At 36.3% G+C, this 18,044-nt stretch overlaps 1 protein-coding gene and 1 long non-coding RNA gene across 5 annotated transcripts in view; one reads left to right on the top strand and one right to left on the bottom strand.

The window, feature by feature from the left end:
* Positions 1–18,044, bottom strand: part of SHLD2 (shieldin complex subunit 2) — an 87,915-nt gene that overhangs the window by 5,405 nt on the left and 64,466 nt on the right. For 2 of the 4 annotated variants that reach the window (XM_059397964.1, XM_059397963.1), the window contains 4 exons: positions 15,520–15,714; positions 15,223–15,357; positions 9,028–9,234; positions 1,546–1,774 (listed from right to left, as the gene is read on the bottom strand). In XM_059397964.1, the coding sequence (XP_059253947.1) occupies positions 1,546–1,774; positions 9,028–9,234; positions 15,223–15,357; positions 15,520–15,714 (766 nt within the window). Of the gene's footprint in view, positions 1–1,545; positions 1,775–9,027; positions 9,235–15,222; positions 15,358–15,519; positions 15,715–16,383; positions 16,415–18,044 lie in introns of those variants that run through there. The other 2 variants (XM_059397965.1, XM_059397966.1) reach the window with 2 other exon arrangements.
* The window catches only part of LOC132016574 (uncharacterized), a 28,970-nt gene continuing 25,770 nt past the window's right edge, over positions 14,845–18,044 (top strand). Inside the window, exon 1 of the long non-coding RNA XR_009403948.1 lies at positions 14,845–14,931. This is a non-coding gene — a long non-coding RNA (uncharacterized LOC132016574). The remainder of the gene's footprint in view (positions 14,932–18,044) is intronic.

The raw sequence follows: 18,044 nt of genomic DNA, 5'->3' as shown, positions 1-18,044 counted from the left end.
CCTGCCTTTGGCTCGGTTCATGATCTCAGGGTCCTGGGATTGAGTCCCTCATCGGGCTCTCTGCTCAGCGGGGAGCCTGCTTCCTCCTCTCTCTTTCTGCCTACTTGTGATCTCTCTGGGTCAAATACATAAGTAAAATATTAAAAAAAAAAAAAAACTAGGCAATCAGCTTTTTCTTATTCAGTTGCTACTGACTTACATAGAATCATAAGTGATAACTCGTGCAAAGATTTCTGAATCACGGTACTTGATAACTTGAGGGAATCTCTAATCTCAAGACTTTCTTAATTAAAAAAAAATCTTTTTTAAGAAAACCAAATAATCTGAATCCTAAACCTAAAAACAATTTAAAGGCTTTTCAATAAATAAACAAAACAACTCTGCTTTAGCATGTCTATCAACATTCTAGCAACACAAAACATTTGCACTGCATATTCAATGCATTATAGTTTAGAACCATACCTTATAGACCTCATACTGGGTATATCATAGTCAGCTGATAATGATCTGTGAAGTCGTTCTCTTGAATAGTTATTTTTTAGACTGAAGATTCAAAGTCTGTCTGCTCCATAAGGGATATTTATTGGGTAACATTTTTGTCCAATAAATAATCACGTTCATTAGGAACATTAAGAATGATATAAAGTAACACACACATTCTGTAAGGAGCCTTAACTATTGATAAAAAATCAATTTTCATTAACTATATTTCTTTTTTCTTTTTTTTATTAACTATATTTCTTATACACCACCTATCTTAATTTTATTTTATTTTCCATACAAGCAACTTTCAGAGTAAGAGCAAAATTTATTTACTTATTTATAACACACATATGTAAAGGGAAATAAGGTTTATGGATTAAGCTTCTATAAATGTTCTCAACGTATACCATGACAACATGCTGAATACATTTGTATTTAGTTTTTAGATACTGCAGTATTTAGAAACAGAAAAGGGCATGAAACAGTGATGATTATTTTATAAAGGCATGTAATTTACAAAGTAAAAAGAAAAAATTTATACAAGCATTTGGACACTGATTGATTGAAAAATGTGTTTTTCACAGAGCTGGTTTGCAATTTTACCAAAGAATATTTGCAATCCTTAATTTCTAATGTGAAGCTGGGAAAACTGAGGCACAGAAAAGTTAAATACCTTATTAGCTTCCACACTGAGAGGTTAGATCACAGAACAGTTTAACCTTTAAATTCCAGTTATATGTGAAAGTATAGAAATCAGTTTCTCATGAGCCATTTAGATCTTAGTTAAAAAATATAAAACCAAGTAAAAATTTTCTTCAATATAGCTCTTGAAGATAATAGTATCTTTTAATTACTGCTTTTAAAAATCCCTATTATGATTACTAGACAATTTTTGTCTTCATAAATAGCCATTTATCACTCAGCAGAAAAATTTTATTCTCTTGGATGAGTTCTAGTTAATTCTCATTAGAAAGTAAGAATTGATATATGCAATGTTTTGGTCATGTCCAGTCGTAGAATAATAAATCTTTGCCAACCCAGTGGCTTGCTTAGCTGCCTCACCTGTAGTATAGCTTCTTCATAGTAAAGGGCAAGCAGCCGTAACACTGTTTATAGATCTTGTTCTTGTCTGTTTCCAGTTCCAGTCCGCATTTTGCACAGCCAGTATATATAATGTCAGGAAGAGAAGAGAAGATGCTCTTCAGAGAGCTGCGGGCACATAGAGCTATCTTCTGAGCTGCCGGGACAGGGATCACTAGCTCTGAAATCTGGGCTTTGATTAGAATCACTTCTACAAGAGATAAAAAGAAATGTGTATATATTATAGGACCAAAAGCATAACTTTAACTTATGAACGTGGTTCATGATATGGTTGACTGAGTCACTAATAGTAAAGGACACGCCCGAGGACTCCATCTTGGTCTTCCCTCCTTCAGTCTTTCCCTGCACAATCTCATCAGCTCTCGGCCTCAGTGTTTACTCTGAAAAGTGAGAGGTAAGCAGCTGCTACCCGCAACTAAGAGTGAAGATTGCTCTGGCTGGACTGGCTGCACAGGTGGGTGTTTCCTTCCTCCTTGTCCTCCGGAATCATGCAAACCGAGATCTATCCCTCTCTCAGGAGCAATCCCTTCAAAACACTTGAAATGAGCTAACATACCTTCTCTCTTCCCATCCTCACTTCTTTTTAACTGATCATTCCTGAAAGCCAAATACCAGGTCAGTATTCTTCCAGTCTCTACTTCATCCAAAACGAACATACCACTAGCTTATCCTCTTTTTAAACTTTTTTTTTTTTTTCCCAGTTTCCTGCCCATCGCCATCCATACTCTGGGCATTGATTACAGAGCACGTGAGCACTGAGAGTGCTCATTTACAAAATGTGGCTCACCAGGACCTCAAGCACGTTCATGCACTCTCACTGGCTCATGCATTCACCTGTTAAACAAATACTGAGTATCGTTATCTGCCAGGCACTCTTTTTTTCTCATTTACCTTTGCCTTATTGTATACTAGTGAAGTCAGGGACTTCACCTGAGTTTATCTTCTCCCTTCCTCTCCAGAGTAAGCTGAAAGCCCTTTTTAAGCCTTTGGATTTGCTCTTCTTCATCCTTTTAGCAGGTGATATAATCCAGGTCAGGAACTCATCCTTCTGGCCACCTATTCTCTTTGGGGGTTATCTCTTTAAGAAACCCACTAATGGTGACTTTCCTATTCCTAAGTCCTTCTGTTTGCTTTGGTCTTTTGGTGCCCAAAGATTGTTTCATCATCTTCTCCAATCAGGCCCTGTATCCCTAACATGAATTACAAGAGTGTGTAACCATCAGCAGACCGAGCAAACGACAGCACACTCTGCATCACACCTCGCCGCAGACATGTTGTATCACTAAGAAATTAATGAAAGAATTCAATCATTTTAGAAGAACGTTAACATCGCTCCACACATTTTATAAATTTATACATCTCTACAAAAGAATTACAAGTTCATGATTAATGTGGACTCTGCTTTCAAGGAGCTTACAGCCTGCTGGGCACTGATGTTCTGCGGATGGCAGGGCCCAACAGCAGAGCTGGACACTGAGTAAATCACCTTCATTTCTTGACAAGGAGCTGGGCACAGCTTCACCCCATCCAGCTTCTGTTAAGCTTTGTTAAGAGAGCAGACCCTCAAGAAATTCTCCCATGTTGAGCTCCCTATCTCACTCCTTTTATTTAACTATGAAGCACGTTAGGGAAAAATTGCTCGTACTTCCATATGCTCTCTCCATTTCTGTCTTAAAAACATATACACAATGGCAGAAACCATGAATCCAGCCCTCAGAGCTGAACATAAGAGAATGAAGAGTAGCTAAAAGGCCCTCTCTGAACACAGCCTACCAGGGACTAACTGTAACAACATAGTCTTTGCATGGCTTACCAATGTGGAGCTCATCTCCGGGATTTGCAAGGATACTCCCAATCCCCAGCCTCATCCCCCAAACCAAAATTCAGAGCTATAAGCACCTATTTTATTACTGCTCATGATGGTGATTTTTTTTAAGATTTTATTTATTTATTTACTTGACAGACAGAGATCACAAGTAGGCAGAGAGGCAGGCAGAGAGAGAGAGAGAGAGAAGCAGAATCCCTGCTGAGCAGAGAGCCCGATGCAGGGCTCGATCCCAGGACCCTGAGGTCATGACCTGAGCTGAAGGCATAGGCTTAACCCACTGAACGACCCAGGCACCCAATGATGGTGATTTTTATTTTAAAATCTAATTCTATGTCTCCAATTCCAGGAGGCAGCTGCTCTGTGTAACTAGTAGATAACAGAGCTGACTTCTCCGTGACACCAAGTAAGTTAAATGTACTCCTCCACTATCTTTCTGTGCTTAAAACCTTCCAGTAAGGAAAAGTGGAGGCTTCCTCAGGGCTTCACTGAGGAATTCTACCAGACATGTAAGGAAGAAACCATTCTCATTCTAGACAAACTCTTCCAGAAAACTGAAGAGGAGGAACTACATCCCAACTCACTCCATAGCATTATTCTAATTCTGTCCCAAAAGCAAGAAAAACTATTACAAGAAGAAGAAGAAGGAAAAAAAAAAACTACAAATATCCTTCATGAGCACAGACATAAAAATTCTTAACAAATGTCAGCAAATTAAATCCAGCAATATATAAAAAGGACACATCATGACCAAATACGTTTTACCCCATAAATGCAAAGTTACTTTAACATTCAAAAATCAATCAATGTAATTACATTAAAATAGTGCAAAAGAAAAACTTTATGATCATCTCAATCGATGGAGAAAGAGCATTTGAGAAATTCTAATACTCATTGCTGATCAAAAGAAATTTTTTCAGGAACACCTGGGTGGCTCAGTTAGTTAAGCCACTGCATTTGGCTCAGGTGATGATCCCAGGGTCCTGGAATTGAGTCCTGCATTGGGCTCCTTGCTCAGCAGGGAGCCTGCTTCTCTCTCTGCCTCTGCCTACCACTCTGCCTGTTTGTGTGCTCTCTCTCTCTCTGACAAATAAAGAAATCAATTAATTAAATATTTTTAAAATAAATTTTTTTTCAGTAAACTAGGAATAAAAGGCAACTTCATCAGCCTTATACAAAGCATGGAGGAAAACCCTAAGCCAACGCCATACTTAATAATGAAAAAACGTATGTTTTCTCCCTAAGATCAGAAACAAGGTAAACACATTTGCTCTTACAGCTTTTTATCAATATTATATTAGAGAAGTCATCAAAGGGGTGAAAAAAAATAAATAAGGGGCATCCAGACTGGAAAGAAAGAAATGAAACTTTCTTCACAGGTAACATGATCATCTATATAGAAAATTCAAATCTACCAAACAGTTATTACTGAGCTTAGTGAGTTTAGCCAGGTTACAAAAGACAAGATTGATATGCAAAAATCAACTCTATTTCTACATAACAGCAACAAACAGTTGAAACTGAAATTTTAAAAAGCACCAATAGCAGAAAAACCGAATAGCTGAAAACTGAAAACAGGAGTCTGAGGAAAGATATGAAAGCCCTATATTCTGAAAACTACAAAACACAGCTAAGAGAAATAAAAGATGTATCTTGTTTGTAGGTTGGAAAATTCAATATTACATCAATTCTCCCTCAAATTGATGTATATACAGCTTCAAAACAATCCCAGCAGGCTTTTTTCTAGAAATTGACAAACTAATTCTAAAATTCACATGGAGATGCAAAGTACCTAGAAGGGCCAAAACAACTTTGAAAAAGAACAAAGTTGGAAGGCTAAAAATATCTGACTTCAAGGCAAATTATAAAAGCTATCAGTAATCAAAATAGTGTGGTACTGGTATAAAGACAGACAAATAGATCAATAAAATGGAAGGGAAAGCCCCAAAACAGATCACTTATGTATAAACAACTGATTTTGACAAAGGGGTAAAAGCAATTCACGGGAAAAATAGAAATCTTTTCAACACATGGGGCTTAAACAGAGGGATATTCATACACAAAAAGGAAAAGAGCTTCTAGTCATGCATTACACCATATACAAAAATGAACTCAAAATAGATCATGGACCCAAATGTGAACCCTAAAACTCTAAAACTTCTAAAATAACACGTAAGACATAAATGTGTGGGATGCTGGGTAAGGCAACGATTTTCTAAGTAGGAAACCAAGAGCATAGTTCATACAAGAATAAATAGTAAAATGGAGTTCATCAAAACTCGAAATGTGTGGTCCTCAAAAAGCCTGGTTAAAAGACTGAACAAGCTGGTAACAGACTGGGAGAACATATCTGCAAAGCCTACATCTAACAAATAATTCTTATCCAGAATATAAAGAACTCTCAAAAATCAGTAATAAGAAAATAATCAACCCTTTGTTTTTATTTTTTTTTAAGATTTTATTTATTTATTTGACAGAGAGAGAGAGATCACAAATAGGCAGAGAGACAGAGAGAGAGAGATGAGGAGAAGCAGGCTCCCTGCTGAGCAGAGAGCCCCATGCGGGACTCGATCCCAGGCCCCTGGGATCATGACCCGAGCCGAAGGTAGAGGCTTAACCCACTGAGCCACCCAGGCGCCCCAACCCTTTGTTTTTAAATGAACAAAAGATTTCAGTTGACACTTGATCAAAGACACAGGGATGGCAACTGAGTAGATGAAAAGATGCTCAACATCGTTAGCCAACGGGAATATGTAAATTCAAACCACAATGATCTATTCTTACAGAAATTAAAAAGACCAAGTGTTGACGTGGATGTGGGAAAAACAGAACTTTCACACACTGCGTGGGGGAAATACAAAATGCTACAACTACTTTGGAAAACAGTTTGGCAGTTTCTTAATTAAAAATTAAACATACACCTACCACATAATCCTTCAGCTCACTCAGCTCCTAGGTTTACTCACGAATAAAGAAGGAGTATGTCCATATAATGCTTTGTACATGAGTGTTTATAGACTCTTATAAGAGCCAAGAACTGGAAACAACGCAGATGTCCATCAACAAATGGACAGATAGACACATCATGGTGTATTCATACAAGAGAATAAAAGGAATGAACTACTGATACGCACAAAAGCACAGATATGTCTCAAAAGAATTTGCTTCATTTAAGTGCCAAACAAAATGGTGTACATAATGTATGATTCCACGTATATAAAAATCATAGAAAATTCAAACTAATTTCCAGTAACAGATTGATTGCCTGGAAGGCTCAAGAGGGCAGGTATGCAGGGAAGGGAGAGATTACAAAGGGGCGGACTGGTGATGGTTTCACGACTGTGGAACAGTTTTATGACTGTGGTGATAGGTCTCGTGTCAAAACTCACCAGTGTGAATGTGGATACGTCAATTAAGGGTGGTTTATTGTACGAAAATTATACCCTAAAAAGCCTGTTAAAAATCTTTTTAAATTTGACACTCTGAACCACATTAGAAAGGCATCTGAGATATCTTCCACTCTGCTATGACACAACTTTTACATTTCTGGGGATGTACCTAAAGGGGGCAGAGCACGCTAACAAAAAGTCCCAGAAATACACTTGAGAATCTTAGCGTGTGATCTCTTAAGGAGTTTCAACTCATTTCACTCTGGAACACGTTCTTTTTATTAGAATTATAAAAATAATCTTATTTCACTTAAACCACATTTAGCATTTAATAAAATCTAAAACCACCTATAAGAATGCAGAAAATTATTTGTGTAAATGGGAGTATAAAATTAAAATTTAGTACCAAAATCCAAAGTTCCCGAGTTATTCTTAATAATTTAACCTATAGGGGAACCTGGGTGGCTCAGGCGTTAAGCATCTGCTTTCGGCTCGGTCATGATCCCGGGGTCCTGGGATAGAGCCCCAGATCTGGCTCCCCACTCAGCAGGAAGCCTGCTTCTCCTTCTCCCACTCCCCCTGCATGTGTTCCTTCTCTATGAAATAAATAAATAAAACCTTTTTAAAAAAAATAATAATTTAACCAATAAAAGCACCAAAAATGGTAATCTTATTTATACAAATTCTGAGAAAATATTTTGACCAAATATTTTCTTCTTCATTAAAAATCTTAAATTATATAACAATAAACCTATAAAGACATCCTATTTTTTTCAGCACTCATTTCCCCTCTAAAAACAATTGCTATCTATTGGGTATTACCCCAAAGATACAGAAGTAGTGAAAAGAAGGGCCATCTGTACCCCAACGTTCATAGCAGCAATGGCCACGGTCGCCAAACTATGGAGAGTCAAGATGCCCTTCAAGAGATGAGTGGATAAAGAAGATATGATCCCTATATACAATGGAATATTATGCCTCCATCAGAAGGGAGGAATACCCAACTTTTGTATCAACATGGATGGGACTGAAGGAGATTCTGCTGAGTGAAATAAGCCAAGCAGAGGGAGTCAATTATCATACGGTTTCACTTACTTGTGGAGCATAAGGATTAACATGGAAGACATTGGGAGAAGGAAAGGAAAAGTGAATTGGGGGAAATCGATGGGGGAGATGAACCATGAGAGAATGTGGACTCTGAGAAACAAACTGAGGGTTTTGCAGGGGAGAGGGGTGTGGGGGTTAGCTGAGCCTGGTGGTGGGTATTAAGGAGGGCACGTATTGCATGGAACACTGGGTGTGGTGCATAAACAATGAATCTTGGAATACTGAAAAACTAAAATTTTAAAAATAAAAATAAATAAATAAAAACAATTGCTGTAATAGCCACCAGAAAACATTCCATAGTTTCCAAAATTGATAATCACTGCAATTCACTGATTATTGGCATTTAGCAACCTGAAAATAGCTTCAAATGCTATTTAATTGTTACTCCTTTAACTTGGAGCTAGCATACTTTCAGCATAGCTCTGTACTTAGGAAGTCAAAATAATTTAGTGGAAAGTATTTCCCACTAAAATTGTATCAATTTATTTAGTTATTCTCACTTTTACTCTCTTCATTCCAAAGTATATGGCATATTGAACCTAAAGCATATTCCTTTTACTACCTCATTCAAAATTAGTTAGTTTAATGGTATTAAGTTCATGGAAAGAATGTGAGCTATGGGTATAAAATTCATCACCAAAGGCAATCTTCTATGTAGTATATTTCTGAGGATGAATTTTATACACACACACATACACACACACACAAACATGTGAGTTCAGGAAATATGATATTACATTTTACTAAAGCAGCAAGCAAATTGCATGGATTCTGTATCAATGCTAAATTTAAACAATCATGTATAGATAACAGTTTAGTAACTTGATAAAATGCTTATCTCAACAGTAACTCTGGTTAAGGCCATTTTTCTATTTCTGGCTCATTAAGTGATAAGCTGCTTGTAAATATAGGCAAAAGTTATTTTTAAGTGATCCCTAATAATTACAACTTAACCTCAAAGGATTGTAGGTAGAAGGCTAAGAAGTTATGCAAATATCTGGTTGGGCTACTTATGGTGATCTACATTTTACTTTCATATTTAATTACACATTTTCCCCATAAATGGTAGCTTCCCTTGCTTGTAGTAAAATGAACAATATCTTGCATATGTAAAGATCTTACCTGAACGCTTTTCCTCCAGGTATGTTGCTAAATCTGACATCTTCACAAAGGAGGGCATGCTTTTTCGAAATTTTGCTTTAAATGTAATTGCCCTTATATCGTCGTCAAACAGGCACTCACAGGATGACCAAAATGTTGAATGCAATTCTAGGCTTTCTAGGATGTCATTGTGCTGAACAAAAAGATATTTAAATTCCCAAATATAATCTTAAACAAACAAACAAAAACAAAAAGTCACCAAAAAGGAAATAATCTAGGCTCAGAATCAGATTAAATAGACCAATTGATTAGATCACTTAAATACAACTTTTACCACTCTAAGGAATTTGGGTATTAAAAGACAAAATGTGAATTATATGCTGTATTAGGGCAACAGCATAAGGATGCTGGAGATAATTTCAATAAAAAAAAATTTTTAAGATTTCTTTGTTTCTTAAACAGTCATAATGTATCATAACCAACTGCTTTTCAGAGTAGCTAATTCCTGTTTTGATATCTACAAAGTTTTTAAAACTAGTAAGGCATAGAAATGGACACGTGTGCTATAATCAGTATCTCTTGCTGATTTTTCAACACCTTCTTTTTCTTATTTAGCTAATTTTCCCATGACAAAAAAAAAAAAAAAGCACTGAGACACAACTGTAGTCATAATTATAATCCTTTATAAAACTGCAGTGGCACAGAGATTTCTGAACAAATAATCCTATTATATATTAATAACTCCAACTTTAAACTCTAATAAAACAAAAACATCTCTTAGTACTGAGTTTTCTAGTAATAACAGCTGTTCTTTTAGTTTCTACTTACATCAGGCCATAAAGCTAATTCACATCCCTCCCCCACACTGCCTCCTTAGTTTTTTTTTCTTAGTTTCTTCTTGAAAAATGCAGAATCAAAACAAGTCAGTAAGTCTGTATAGACAGAGCATCATTAAAAAGAAATACAGCATATATATTCCAAGTCACTGCTTGAAAGCAATCACTATTTTTATTTTTTACAATCACTATTTTTAAAAGTTTGCTCATCTTATTATAAAACGCATGCTTAGAAATCAGATTAAATACATAACTAAAATAAAATAACAACCATAATCTCAACACCCCCAGATAAACTCAGTTAACACTGTGTTTAGTGGACATCCAGTTGTTTTCAATTGGATTTATAGGTCACTAAATATTATTCTATATTATTTTAAAATACAGGGGGCATCAGGGTGGCTCAGTCGTTAAGCGTCTGCCTTCAGCTAGGGTCATGATCCCAGGACCCCTGGGTTTGAGCCCCACATCAGGCTCCCTGCTCAGCCAGAAGCTTGCTTCTCCCTTTCTCACTCCCTCTGCAGGTGTTCCCTTTCTCACTGTGTCTCTCTCTGTCAAATAAATAAATAAAAATCTTTTAAAAAATTAAAATAAAATAAGATATGGCATAATATGCCAATAATTTGGCATAGATATGCCAAAATCTTAAAAATTATTACAGCAATTCCCCATTTGGCACATGTTGGTTATTTCTAATTTTGTACTATTATAAACGGTACTGTGATAAATATATTTTTACCCACATCTTTATGCATAGCCGTGATAAATTCCTGTAAGTGTAATTATTAGGTCAATAGTATTCCAAATTCAGTTTTCATAATGCATTTTCAGTTGTCCTCAAGAAAGGTTTTGACATTTACATTTCCAATAGTTTACGAGAGTGACTATTCCCCTGTAGGTTTTCTATCAACTAGTCAGGAGAAAAATTATGTGCTGTCACTATGTTATTTGTGTGCCTTCAATTACTAATAAATAAATTTTCTTAAAGATTTTATTTATTTATTTGACAGACAGAGATCACAAGTAGGCAGAGAGAAGGAGAGAAGCAGGCTCCCTGCTAAGCAGATAGACCCATGTGGGGCTAGATCCCAGGACCCTGAGATCATGACCTGAGCCAAAAGCAGAGGCTTAACCCACTGAGCCATGCAGGTGCCCCCCAGTAAATTTTTTTCATACATTCATTGGCCATTTTTATTTCTTCTTGGGGGACTTCCTATTCATTTCTATTGCCCATTTATCCTTACAGATATTTGTCTTTTATTTATTGCATTATTTTCTGACAAAATGCAACATTTTTTTTTCTGGTTTTTCACTTGCCTTTTAATTTGGTATATGGTAATTTTTTAAAAAACATTTTATTTATTTGACAGAGATCACAAGTAGGCAGAGAGGCAGGCAGTGAGGTGCAGGGGAGCACGCTCCCTGCTAAGCAGGGAGCCCGATGTGAGGCTCAGTGCAGGACTCAATCCCAGGACCCTGAGATCATGATCTGAACCAAAGGTAGAGCTTACCCACTGAGCCACCCAGACACCCTGGTCTATGGTGATTTTTATGTATAGTTCTTGTTGCTGCATTTTATTTAACCTACCCATCTTTAGATTCCAAATAAGTTTGTTTATGTTTTTTCATACTACTGTGTTTTTTTTTTTTAATTTGGATCTCTAATGCATCTGGAATTTATTTTGGCACAAATATGAAGTACAAATTTAATTCTATTTTTTTCCAAATTGTTAACTAGCTATTTCACACCTTACCTACTCTTTTTTTCAAAAGTAAAAATCGGCTTTATGCTTTATTTCTTAATTGTAAATAGAATATATTTACTATAAAATATTTATACAGTAAAAGAAAAGAGTAGCAATAGGTGAAATAAGGTTGGCCAGTGTTCTCATATAATGGATATAATGGGTACTTCATTATATTATTCTCTATATAATAAGTTTGAAGTTTTTACTAAATATGTAAAAAATAAATGCAGATTCACACACGCATAAAAGTCAAACTAAAGGCATAAAGAAAAAAAACACACATAGCCATTGCTAGCATTTTAGCAACAGTATTTCCAAATTTTTTCATGTATACACATACTTACCTACCTGCTTTATTAAAATGGGATCCTATCATACATGAAATTTTATAATCTTTTTAAGAATTTTTTTATTAACATATAATGTATTATTTGCCCCAGCGGTACAGGTCGGTGAATCAACGGGCTTACACATTTCATAGCACTCACCATAGCACATACCCTCCCCAATGTCAATATATAATCTACTTTTTAAACTCAATGGTAACATCACAAACATCTCTCTGGGCTACTGAACATTCCTATCTTTGGTGGCAAATACCTTTGGATGTCCACCCAGACCACAAATGACCCTCTCACCTGTTCCCCGACCCTCTGATACAAGCTCAGGCATTCCTATTGTACTTTCTCACCCTGTCCCTGAGGCCACAGTTGACTGATTCAAATTCAATCTGGGATTTCAAATTCTCCTCGCTGGGAATTCAGAAGGAAAAGTAAAATCAGGAGCTACAGAGTAAGCCTGTTGTGCCTTCCCTCAAAGTCTGCACCAAGTGAATAACGCAGACAGCTGGAGAAGCTGCCGGGACCCACAAAGGTTTCAGCTCCTGCTTCCAAGTACCCTTGAACCCATCAGCACTCTTGCCCTATGTACCATGTACTTCAAATACATGCCATATACTTCAAATACATGCCCCTTAATTGTTTAAGTTAACCAGAGAAGAGTTCTAGTTCAGTTCACTAAAAGCCCTCTGTGCCCAAGTTTAAATATAATTTGTTAATACATTCCATGGGTTGCCGAACCTTTGTGTACATGCATTTTCAAACTGGTGATTTTTTTTCTTATCATTGGAAACAAAGTTATTCCCTCCTCAAACTTAAGTCTCTTACTCCTTCAAGACTGGAAATTTTGAGTGGTTGCCTGATCTGTATTTTATTCTTCATTCATTCATTCATTCATTCATTCACAAGAAAGCATCTACAAGGGCAGGCACAGCATGTGTGATCAGGATACTGTGCTGAAGAAGGTTAGCAAATGCTTGTATTCACAGAATTTATAGTCTATGGAGAAAGTTAGCTCATTTGCAAGTAAGCCAATAAACTGGATAATCCTGATGGTGTTAAGTGGAATGAATGGACTTCAAGGAGTGAATCTGATAATGATTATATGTGTGTGAGGCCCCTCTGAGAATATGACATTGGAGCTGAGAAATGGAGACATCCATGTGAGGAGCTGGAAGGCAGAGCACTCGAGGCAGAGGAAACATGTAAACTTAAGATCCCAAGGGAGGAAAAAGATTGGCAAGTTCAAGTAACAGGAGTCGTATGCAGATTAGACTAGTAGGTCTGAGGGAGACTGGTATTGAGACAATTTCTAACACATTTCTATATTTGACTCATAAATTAAAGATGTTAATAGATTTCAAACTTCCATACAAATGTAATTATGATTTTGCATTAAGTATAATTACAAACATTGGGATCATTTGCATTACTCTGTGCTTAATTAGTAATGTCACAAGAGTACTTTATTATAATTTGTTATATTTTTAAAATATTAGACTTCTATTAAATACTTTCAGAATATTGCATTGGAAGGCATTTAGTTCTGAATAGCTTGTTTTATGTACCCAATTATTCCTAAGAAGTGTAGTGTATGCCTCTAGTCCACCCTCATTAGGGCCTAAATTGTGATCAATCCTAGCTACAAATTTCCATGCATAATTTTGAAAGAATGTGAATTGGGGACTTATTATCCCTCCCCAAAACATCAACTCTGTGATCTCCAGTATTCACCAATGACTACTTGATGATAGTATCATCATTGATTTAGATGATTATATCATCTAAATGTGAGTTTGTTATCTTCGGGAACAAGGAAAGCCAATGCCCAGTATGGAGGTTAATACAGAGAACGCCTCAAGAAATACTAAATGAATAGAGAAAATGCTAACAGCTTCTGAAAGCAGAATCACTTATTTAGATGGGCCTTCAAAATTAGTACTTCCTTCTTTTGAAAAGAATAATTTTGGGGTACTGAGGTGGATATCAAAACTTAAGAATGATGGTTATAAACAAAATATGCTGAATGAATGAATGAATGAATGAATGAAGAACAAATGTATCTTAATTCCTGGATTCCCAAATTTCCAACAGTAACCTAAATACCATAAAAGTATCTAGAGGGAACTAGAAGGTCTCTTCTATTAGCTGAATAACCACGACTTTTAGAATATTCATAGTAAGCATGGAGCAGTCTGCTATGGCCCCATCACAAAGCCAAGAGCACCTCTGACCCACATTTTGTCCCACATGCACTAAACGCGTGTTCCCGGCTCCGACAGGGTGGTCAATAGCGGTGGTCATCCTACCACCGACACATGTTTGTCAGATTTCTCAACGGAACAAATATTTGTCACTGTTTGATCCTAACATAAAAGTCAAAAGTCAGACTTATCTCAAATCCTGGTTATAGGCTGTTAATGATTAAGAGAGAGAATGTGACAGATCCCATCTTTTGATAACCATTTTGTAGGTAGAACCTTGGGAAGAGACAGTAACTCTTTCAGGTAAAGAAGAATGAGACCTAATCAATCTAATCAATCTCTGGATTAATTCAGCAGGACAAAATAACTCATAAGCCACTAATCACACTACCTCTGACTGTTACAACGAAAGGATCTCATAATATCGAAATGAATATAGTATACTATTTTATTGAAACATCAATGCCACTTAATTAAATTCATCATAAAATTATTAGTAACTCATGCTTTAAAGAAAAAATGTAATCATGGCTCATATTCTAAACATGAACATCCTATAAATGGCTAAAACTTTTAAAACAACTGGTATACATACTAATGTACACAGCTGGAACATACTAACTTATGAGCAGTAATGTTGCGACTTGAAAGGGTTAATGCAGCTTCCCTAACATCTGCCTTATAACCAGACAGACATTTATTTATCAGAGACTCTGGCTGAATAAAATCTGTAGAAGCTTCTCCAGATTTCAATTTTTAAAGAACGTTTCCTGGCGGAGATAAGATCTTCACTAAAAAGGTAAAGTAGTAAACCTGGGAATAAATGGAAACTTTTCTTTTGCCTCCATTAATTACAGAGGACTTTTTAGATCACGAAATTGCTTACAATCATAAAAGAAGAATTTCAAGAATTCCACGAAATTGCTTACAATCATAACAGATGAATTCCAAGGATAAATATTCAATTTTGATCACCTACTATTTCAAATGTTGTCTATCTTAATCTCTTAAAATGCTCTTCATCTTAGGCTCATAAGCATTAATCATTTACCTAACTATAAATAGGTTAAATGCTTTTTGGTATATTTACCTTTTTTCCTTTGAAGTTGAGGGTACCAGGCGGCTCCAGGACCCCATAAAACAAGCACATAATGCTGACCTTGGACCTGTTCCACTGTTAACATAACTTTCCTTTGCTTCTGTCCTCTATAACTGTATAATGCCTCTGGAAAAGAGATAGTTCATCTGGCATTACTTTATCACATAGGACACCTTACCTTAATGTCCAATGATAAATATAATAGTGATAGCCAAATGATATACTACAAAAGTCTTATATCTTAACTATTTTATAATCTAAAACTAAGACAGCACCCCAAATACTTACCTGTTAGTACAGTGATATCAACTACTTTTAGTACCGCATGGACCAGTATGTCCGGCTGCAGCTGCTCCAAATCTACAAATTCTATACTGTTCATTTTCTGAGGCTGCCTCTGAGGAAGATCTCTGAGATAGGAATGTTTTGAAGACACGTATGCCAGTAAGTCTCGAAGCACAGCATCATTAACTATATTGGAAACTAAGAAAGAGAGAGACACAAATATATGAAAGATAGCAAAATTATATTTTCTTAACAATACAATACTTTCTTAGAAATGTATTTTATGTTATAAAGTGTGATTAAATGTAAACTATGCTTTCATTTCTAAAAATATATAAACTTTTCTTAAATATTTAGGTGCAAAAATAAGGATGTTTTTAACCAAGGGAATTAGAATTATTTACCATCTCCAAAACAACTTGCCCTGTTCCCTTCTCTATTTTGTTAACAATATCATTTTTCGGGGCACCTGGGTGGCTCAGTGGGTTAAGCCTCTGCCTTCAGCTCAGGTCATGATCTCAGGGTCCTGGGATCGAGCCCCACATTGGGCTCTCTGCTCAGCTGGGAGCCTGCTTCCCCCTCTCTCTCTCTGCCTGCCTCTCTGCCTACTTGTGATTCCTTGTCTGTCAAATAAATAAATAAATAAAATCTTTTAAAAATAATAATAATAATATAATTTTTCTACCAAGTAACCAAGACCAGTGTTTTGCTTACTTCTTTTGACTCCTCCATTACCCTGTTATACCCAATCAGTGCCCCCCTAATCCCTGCAGTCTGATTTGCTCACACCTTCCCTGACCACGCCAGCTGCTGCCATTCTTCCTCAAGACTCTTACATTTCTCATCTGAAATATACTTAAGAGTCACCTCTTTCCCTGAACATGCCTTCCTCTTCCCCACTGCCAAGCCTTTGTCCTCACCACTCTCACTGGCTGCAATGCTCTCATTGACTCTACCTACGCAAATACCACCCAGAAAAACCACCACCATAGAGGTTCCCAGCGACTCCTTCCCATGGAAAGCTTTTCTCTCCAGCTCTCATGTGGCCTTTGAGCGTGTGCTACATTGTAATATTTCTCAAGATTGTTCGATCAGTTGTTTAGTTCTTTGGTCATTATGTCATTTAAATGTTTTCCTCTGTTTCTTAATTATTTGTTTCAATTTTTTCTCATTTTTTGATATATACCTTACATACAATAAAATGCACACATTTTAAATGGACAGAAGGATGAGGTTTGCTGATTAAATTTTAATTTCCCTAAAATAAGGGAAGCATATTTGAATATATAGTGGATTGTTGGGTCTGTTTGCTGATTTCAGGAGGAAAAAACAATGATTCTTCTTTCCTTCTCCCATTAACATTTTCATCCTTGTGTATTTCTGATGCTACACTAAAGCCTCATAATTCATTCTCTCATCAGGAGACTGTCCACTACAGGCCAGGCACTATGCCAGGTGCTACAGATAAAAAGACGTATCTTGTCATGATACCCACACTAAAGGAATTAGCAACCTTGAGATAGTCAATAACAAACACTGGGCTTAGGATAGGAGATACATGTAAGCCTTCCCCAAAACACATGAAAACAACTGCCCAGGCAAGTTGGAAGAGGCTTTATTGAAGGAATATTTGAGCTGGGTTTTAGAAAAATGTCCTAGAGTTTTCTAGGTAGTAAATGGAGGAGGGGGTGTATTTCCGGGTAAAGGGAAAGGGATCTGTATTCCTTTACATATTACAGATGCTCCCAGTAATCTGACGAAATACATGAATCCATTACCAGAATCATACTCTTTGTAAAATAATTTTATTGAGCTGTAACTGACATACATAAAATTCACCCTTTTAAAGTGTATAATTTGGGGCATCTAGCTTGCTCAGTTGGTAGCACACACACCTCTAAAACTCAAGATTGTGAGTTTAAGCCCCATGTTGGGTGCAGAGCCTACTTTAAAAAAAAAATCAAAAAGAATTAGAAAAAAATGAAGTGTATGATTCCAAAAAAAAGCCTATTATTCAGTGTTTTTTTAGTATTTTACAATGTTGTACTATCATTATCTAATTTTAGAGCATTTTCATTACAAAATAGTACTTTTCAATGCATAAAGTAAGATTGCAAAACCGACTATATAGAAATATAATAATCCAATATTTTTAAAGTGCCTCATTAGTACATTAAATAACAATACATAATGCATATGTAACAACTACTGTAATTTCAAAGTAGTAAGGGGCATAAATGATGTTCATGTCATTGTCAACAACTATAATACGTGATATGAAAGTGAGCGTGCCTTCCACTGGTGACCAAGCTCCAAGTATTGCTAATATCTCTGCGGATTGCTGCCTCACGCATAATGGAAGCAAGTGCTTATTTTCAGTTAGCTTCAGAGAAAGTAAAGATGTAATGCCTTCGCAGCCAAGTTCATGGATCCTTTAATGTGGAGGAATCAATTTTCACGGAAGAGAGAGTAGGAAGGACACTTAGGAGGCTAATGGCCATCTGGGGCGAGACGATGAGCGCTGGGAA

The sequence above is a fragment of the Mustela nigripes genome, chromosome 4, assembly GCF_022355385.1.
Source record: "Mustela nigripes isolate SB6536 chromosome 4, MUSNIG.SB6536, whole genome shotgun sequence".
Taxonomy (NCBI): Eukaryota; Metazoa; Chordata; class Mammalia; order Carnivora; family Mustelidae; genus Mustela; species Mustela nigripes.
Note: the sequence above shows the minus strand (reverse complement) of the source record. Positions and strands in the feature narration are given on the sequence as shown.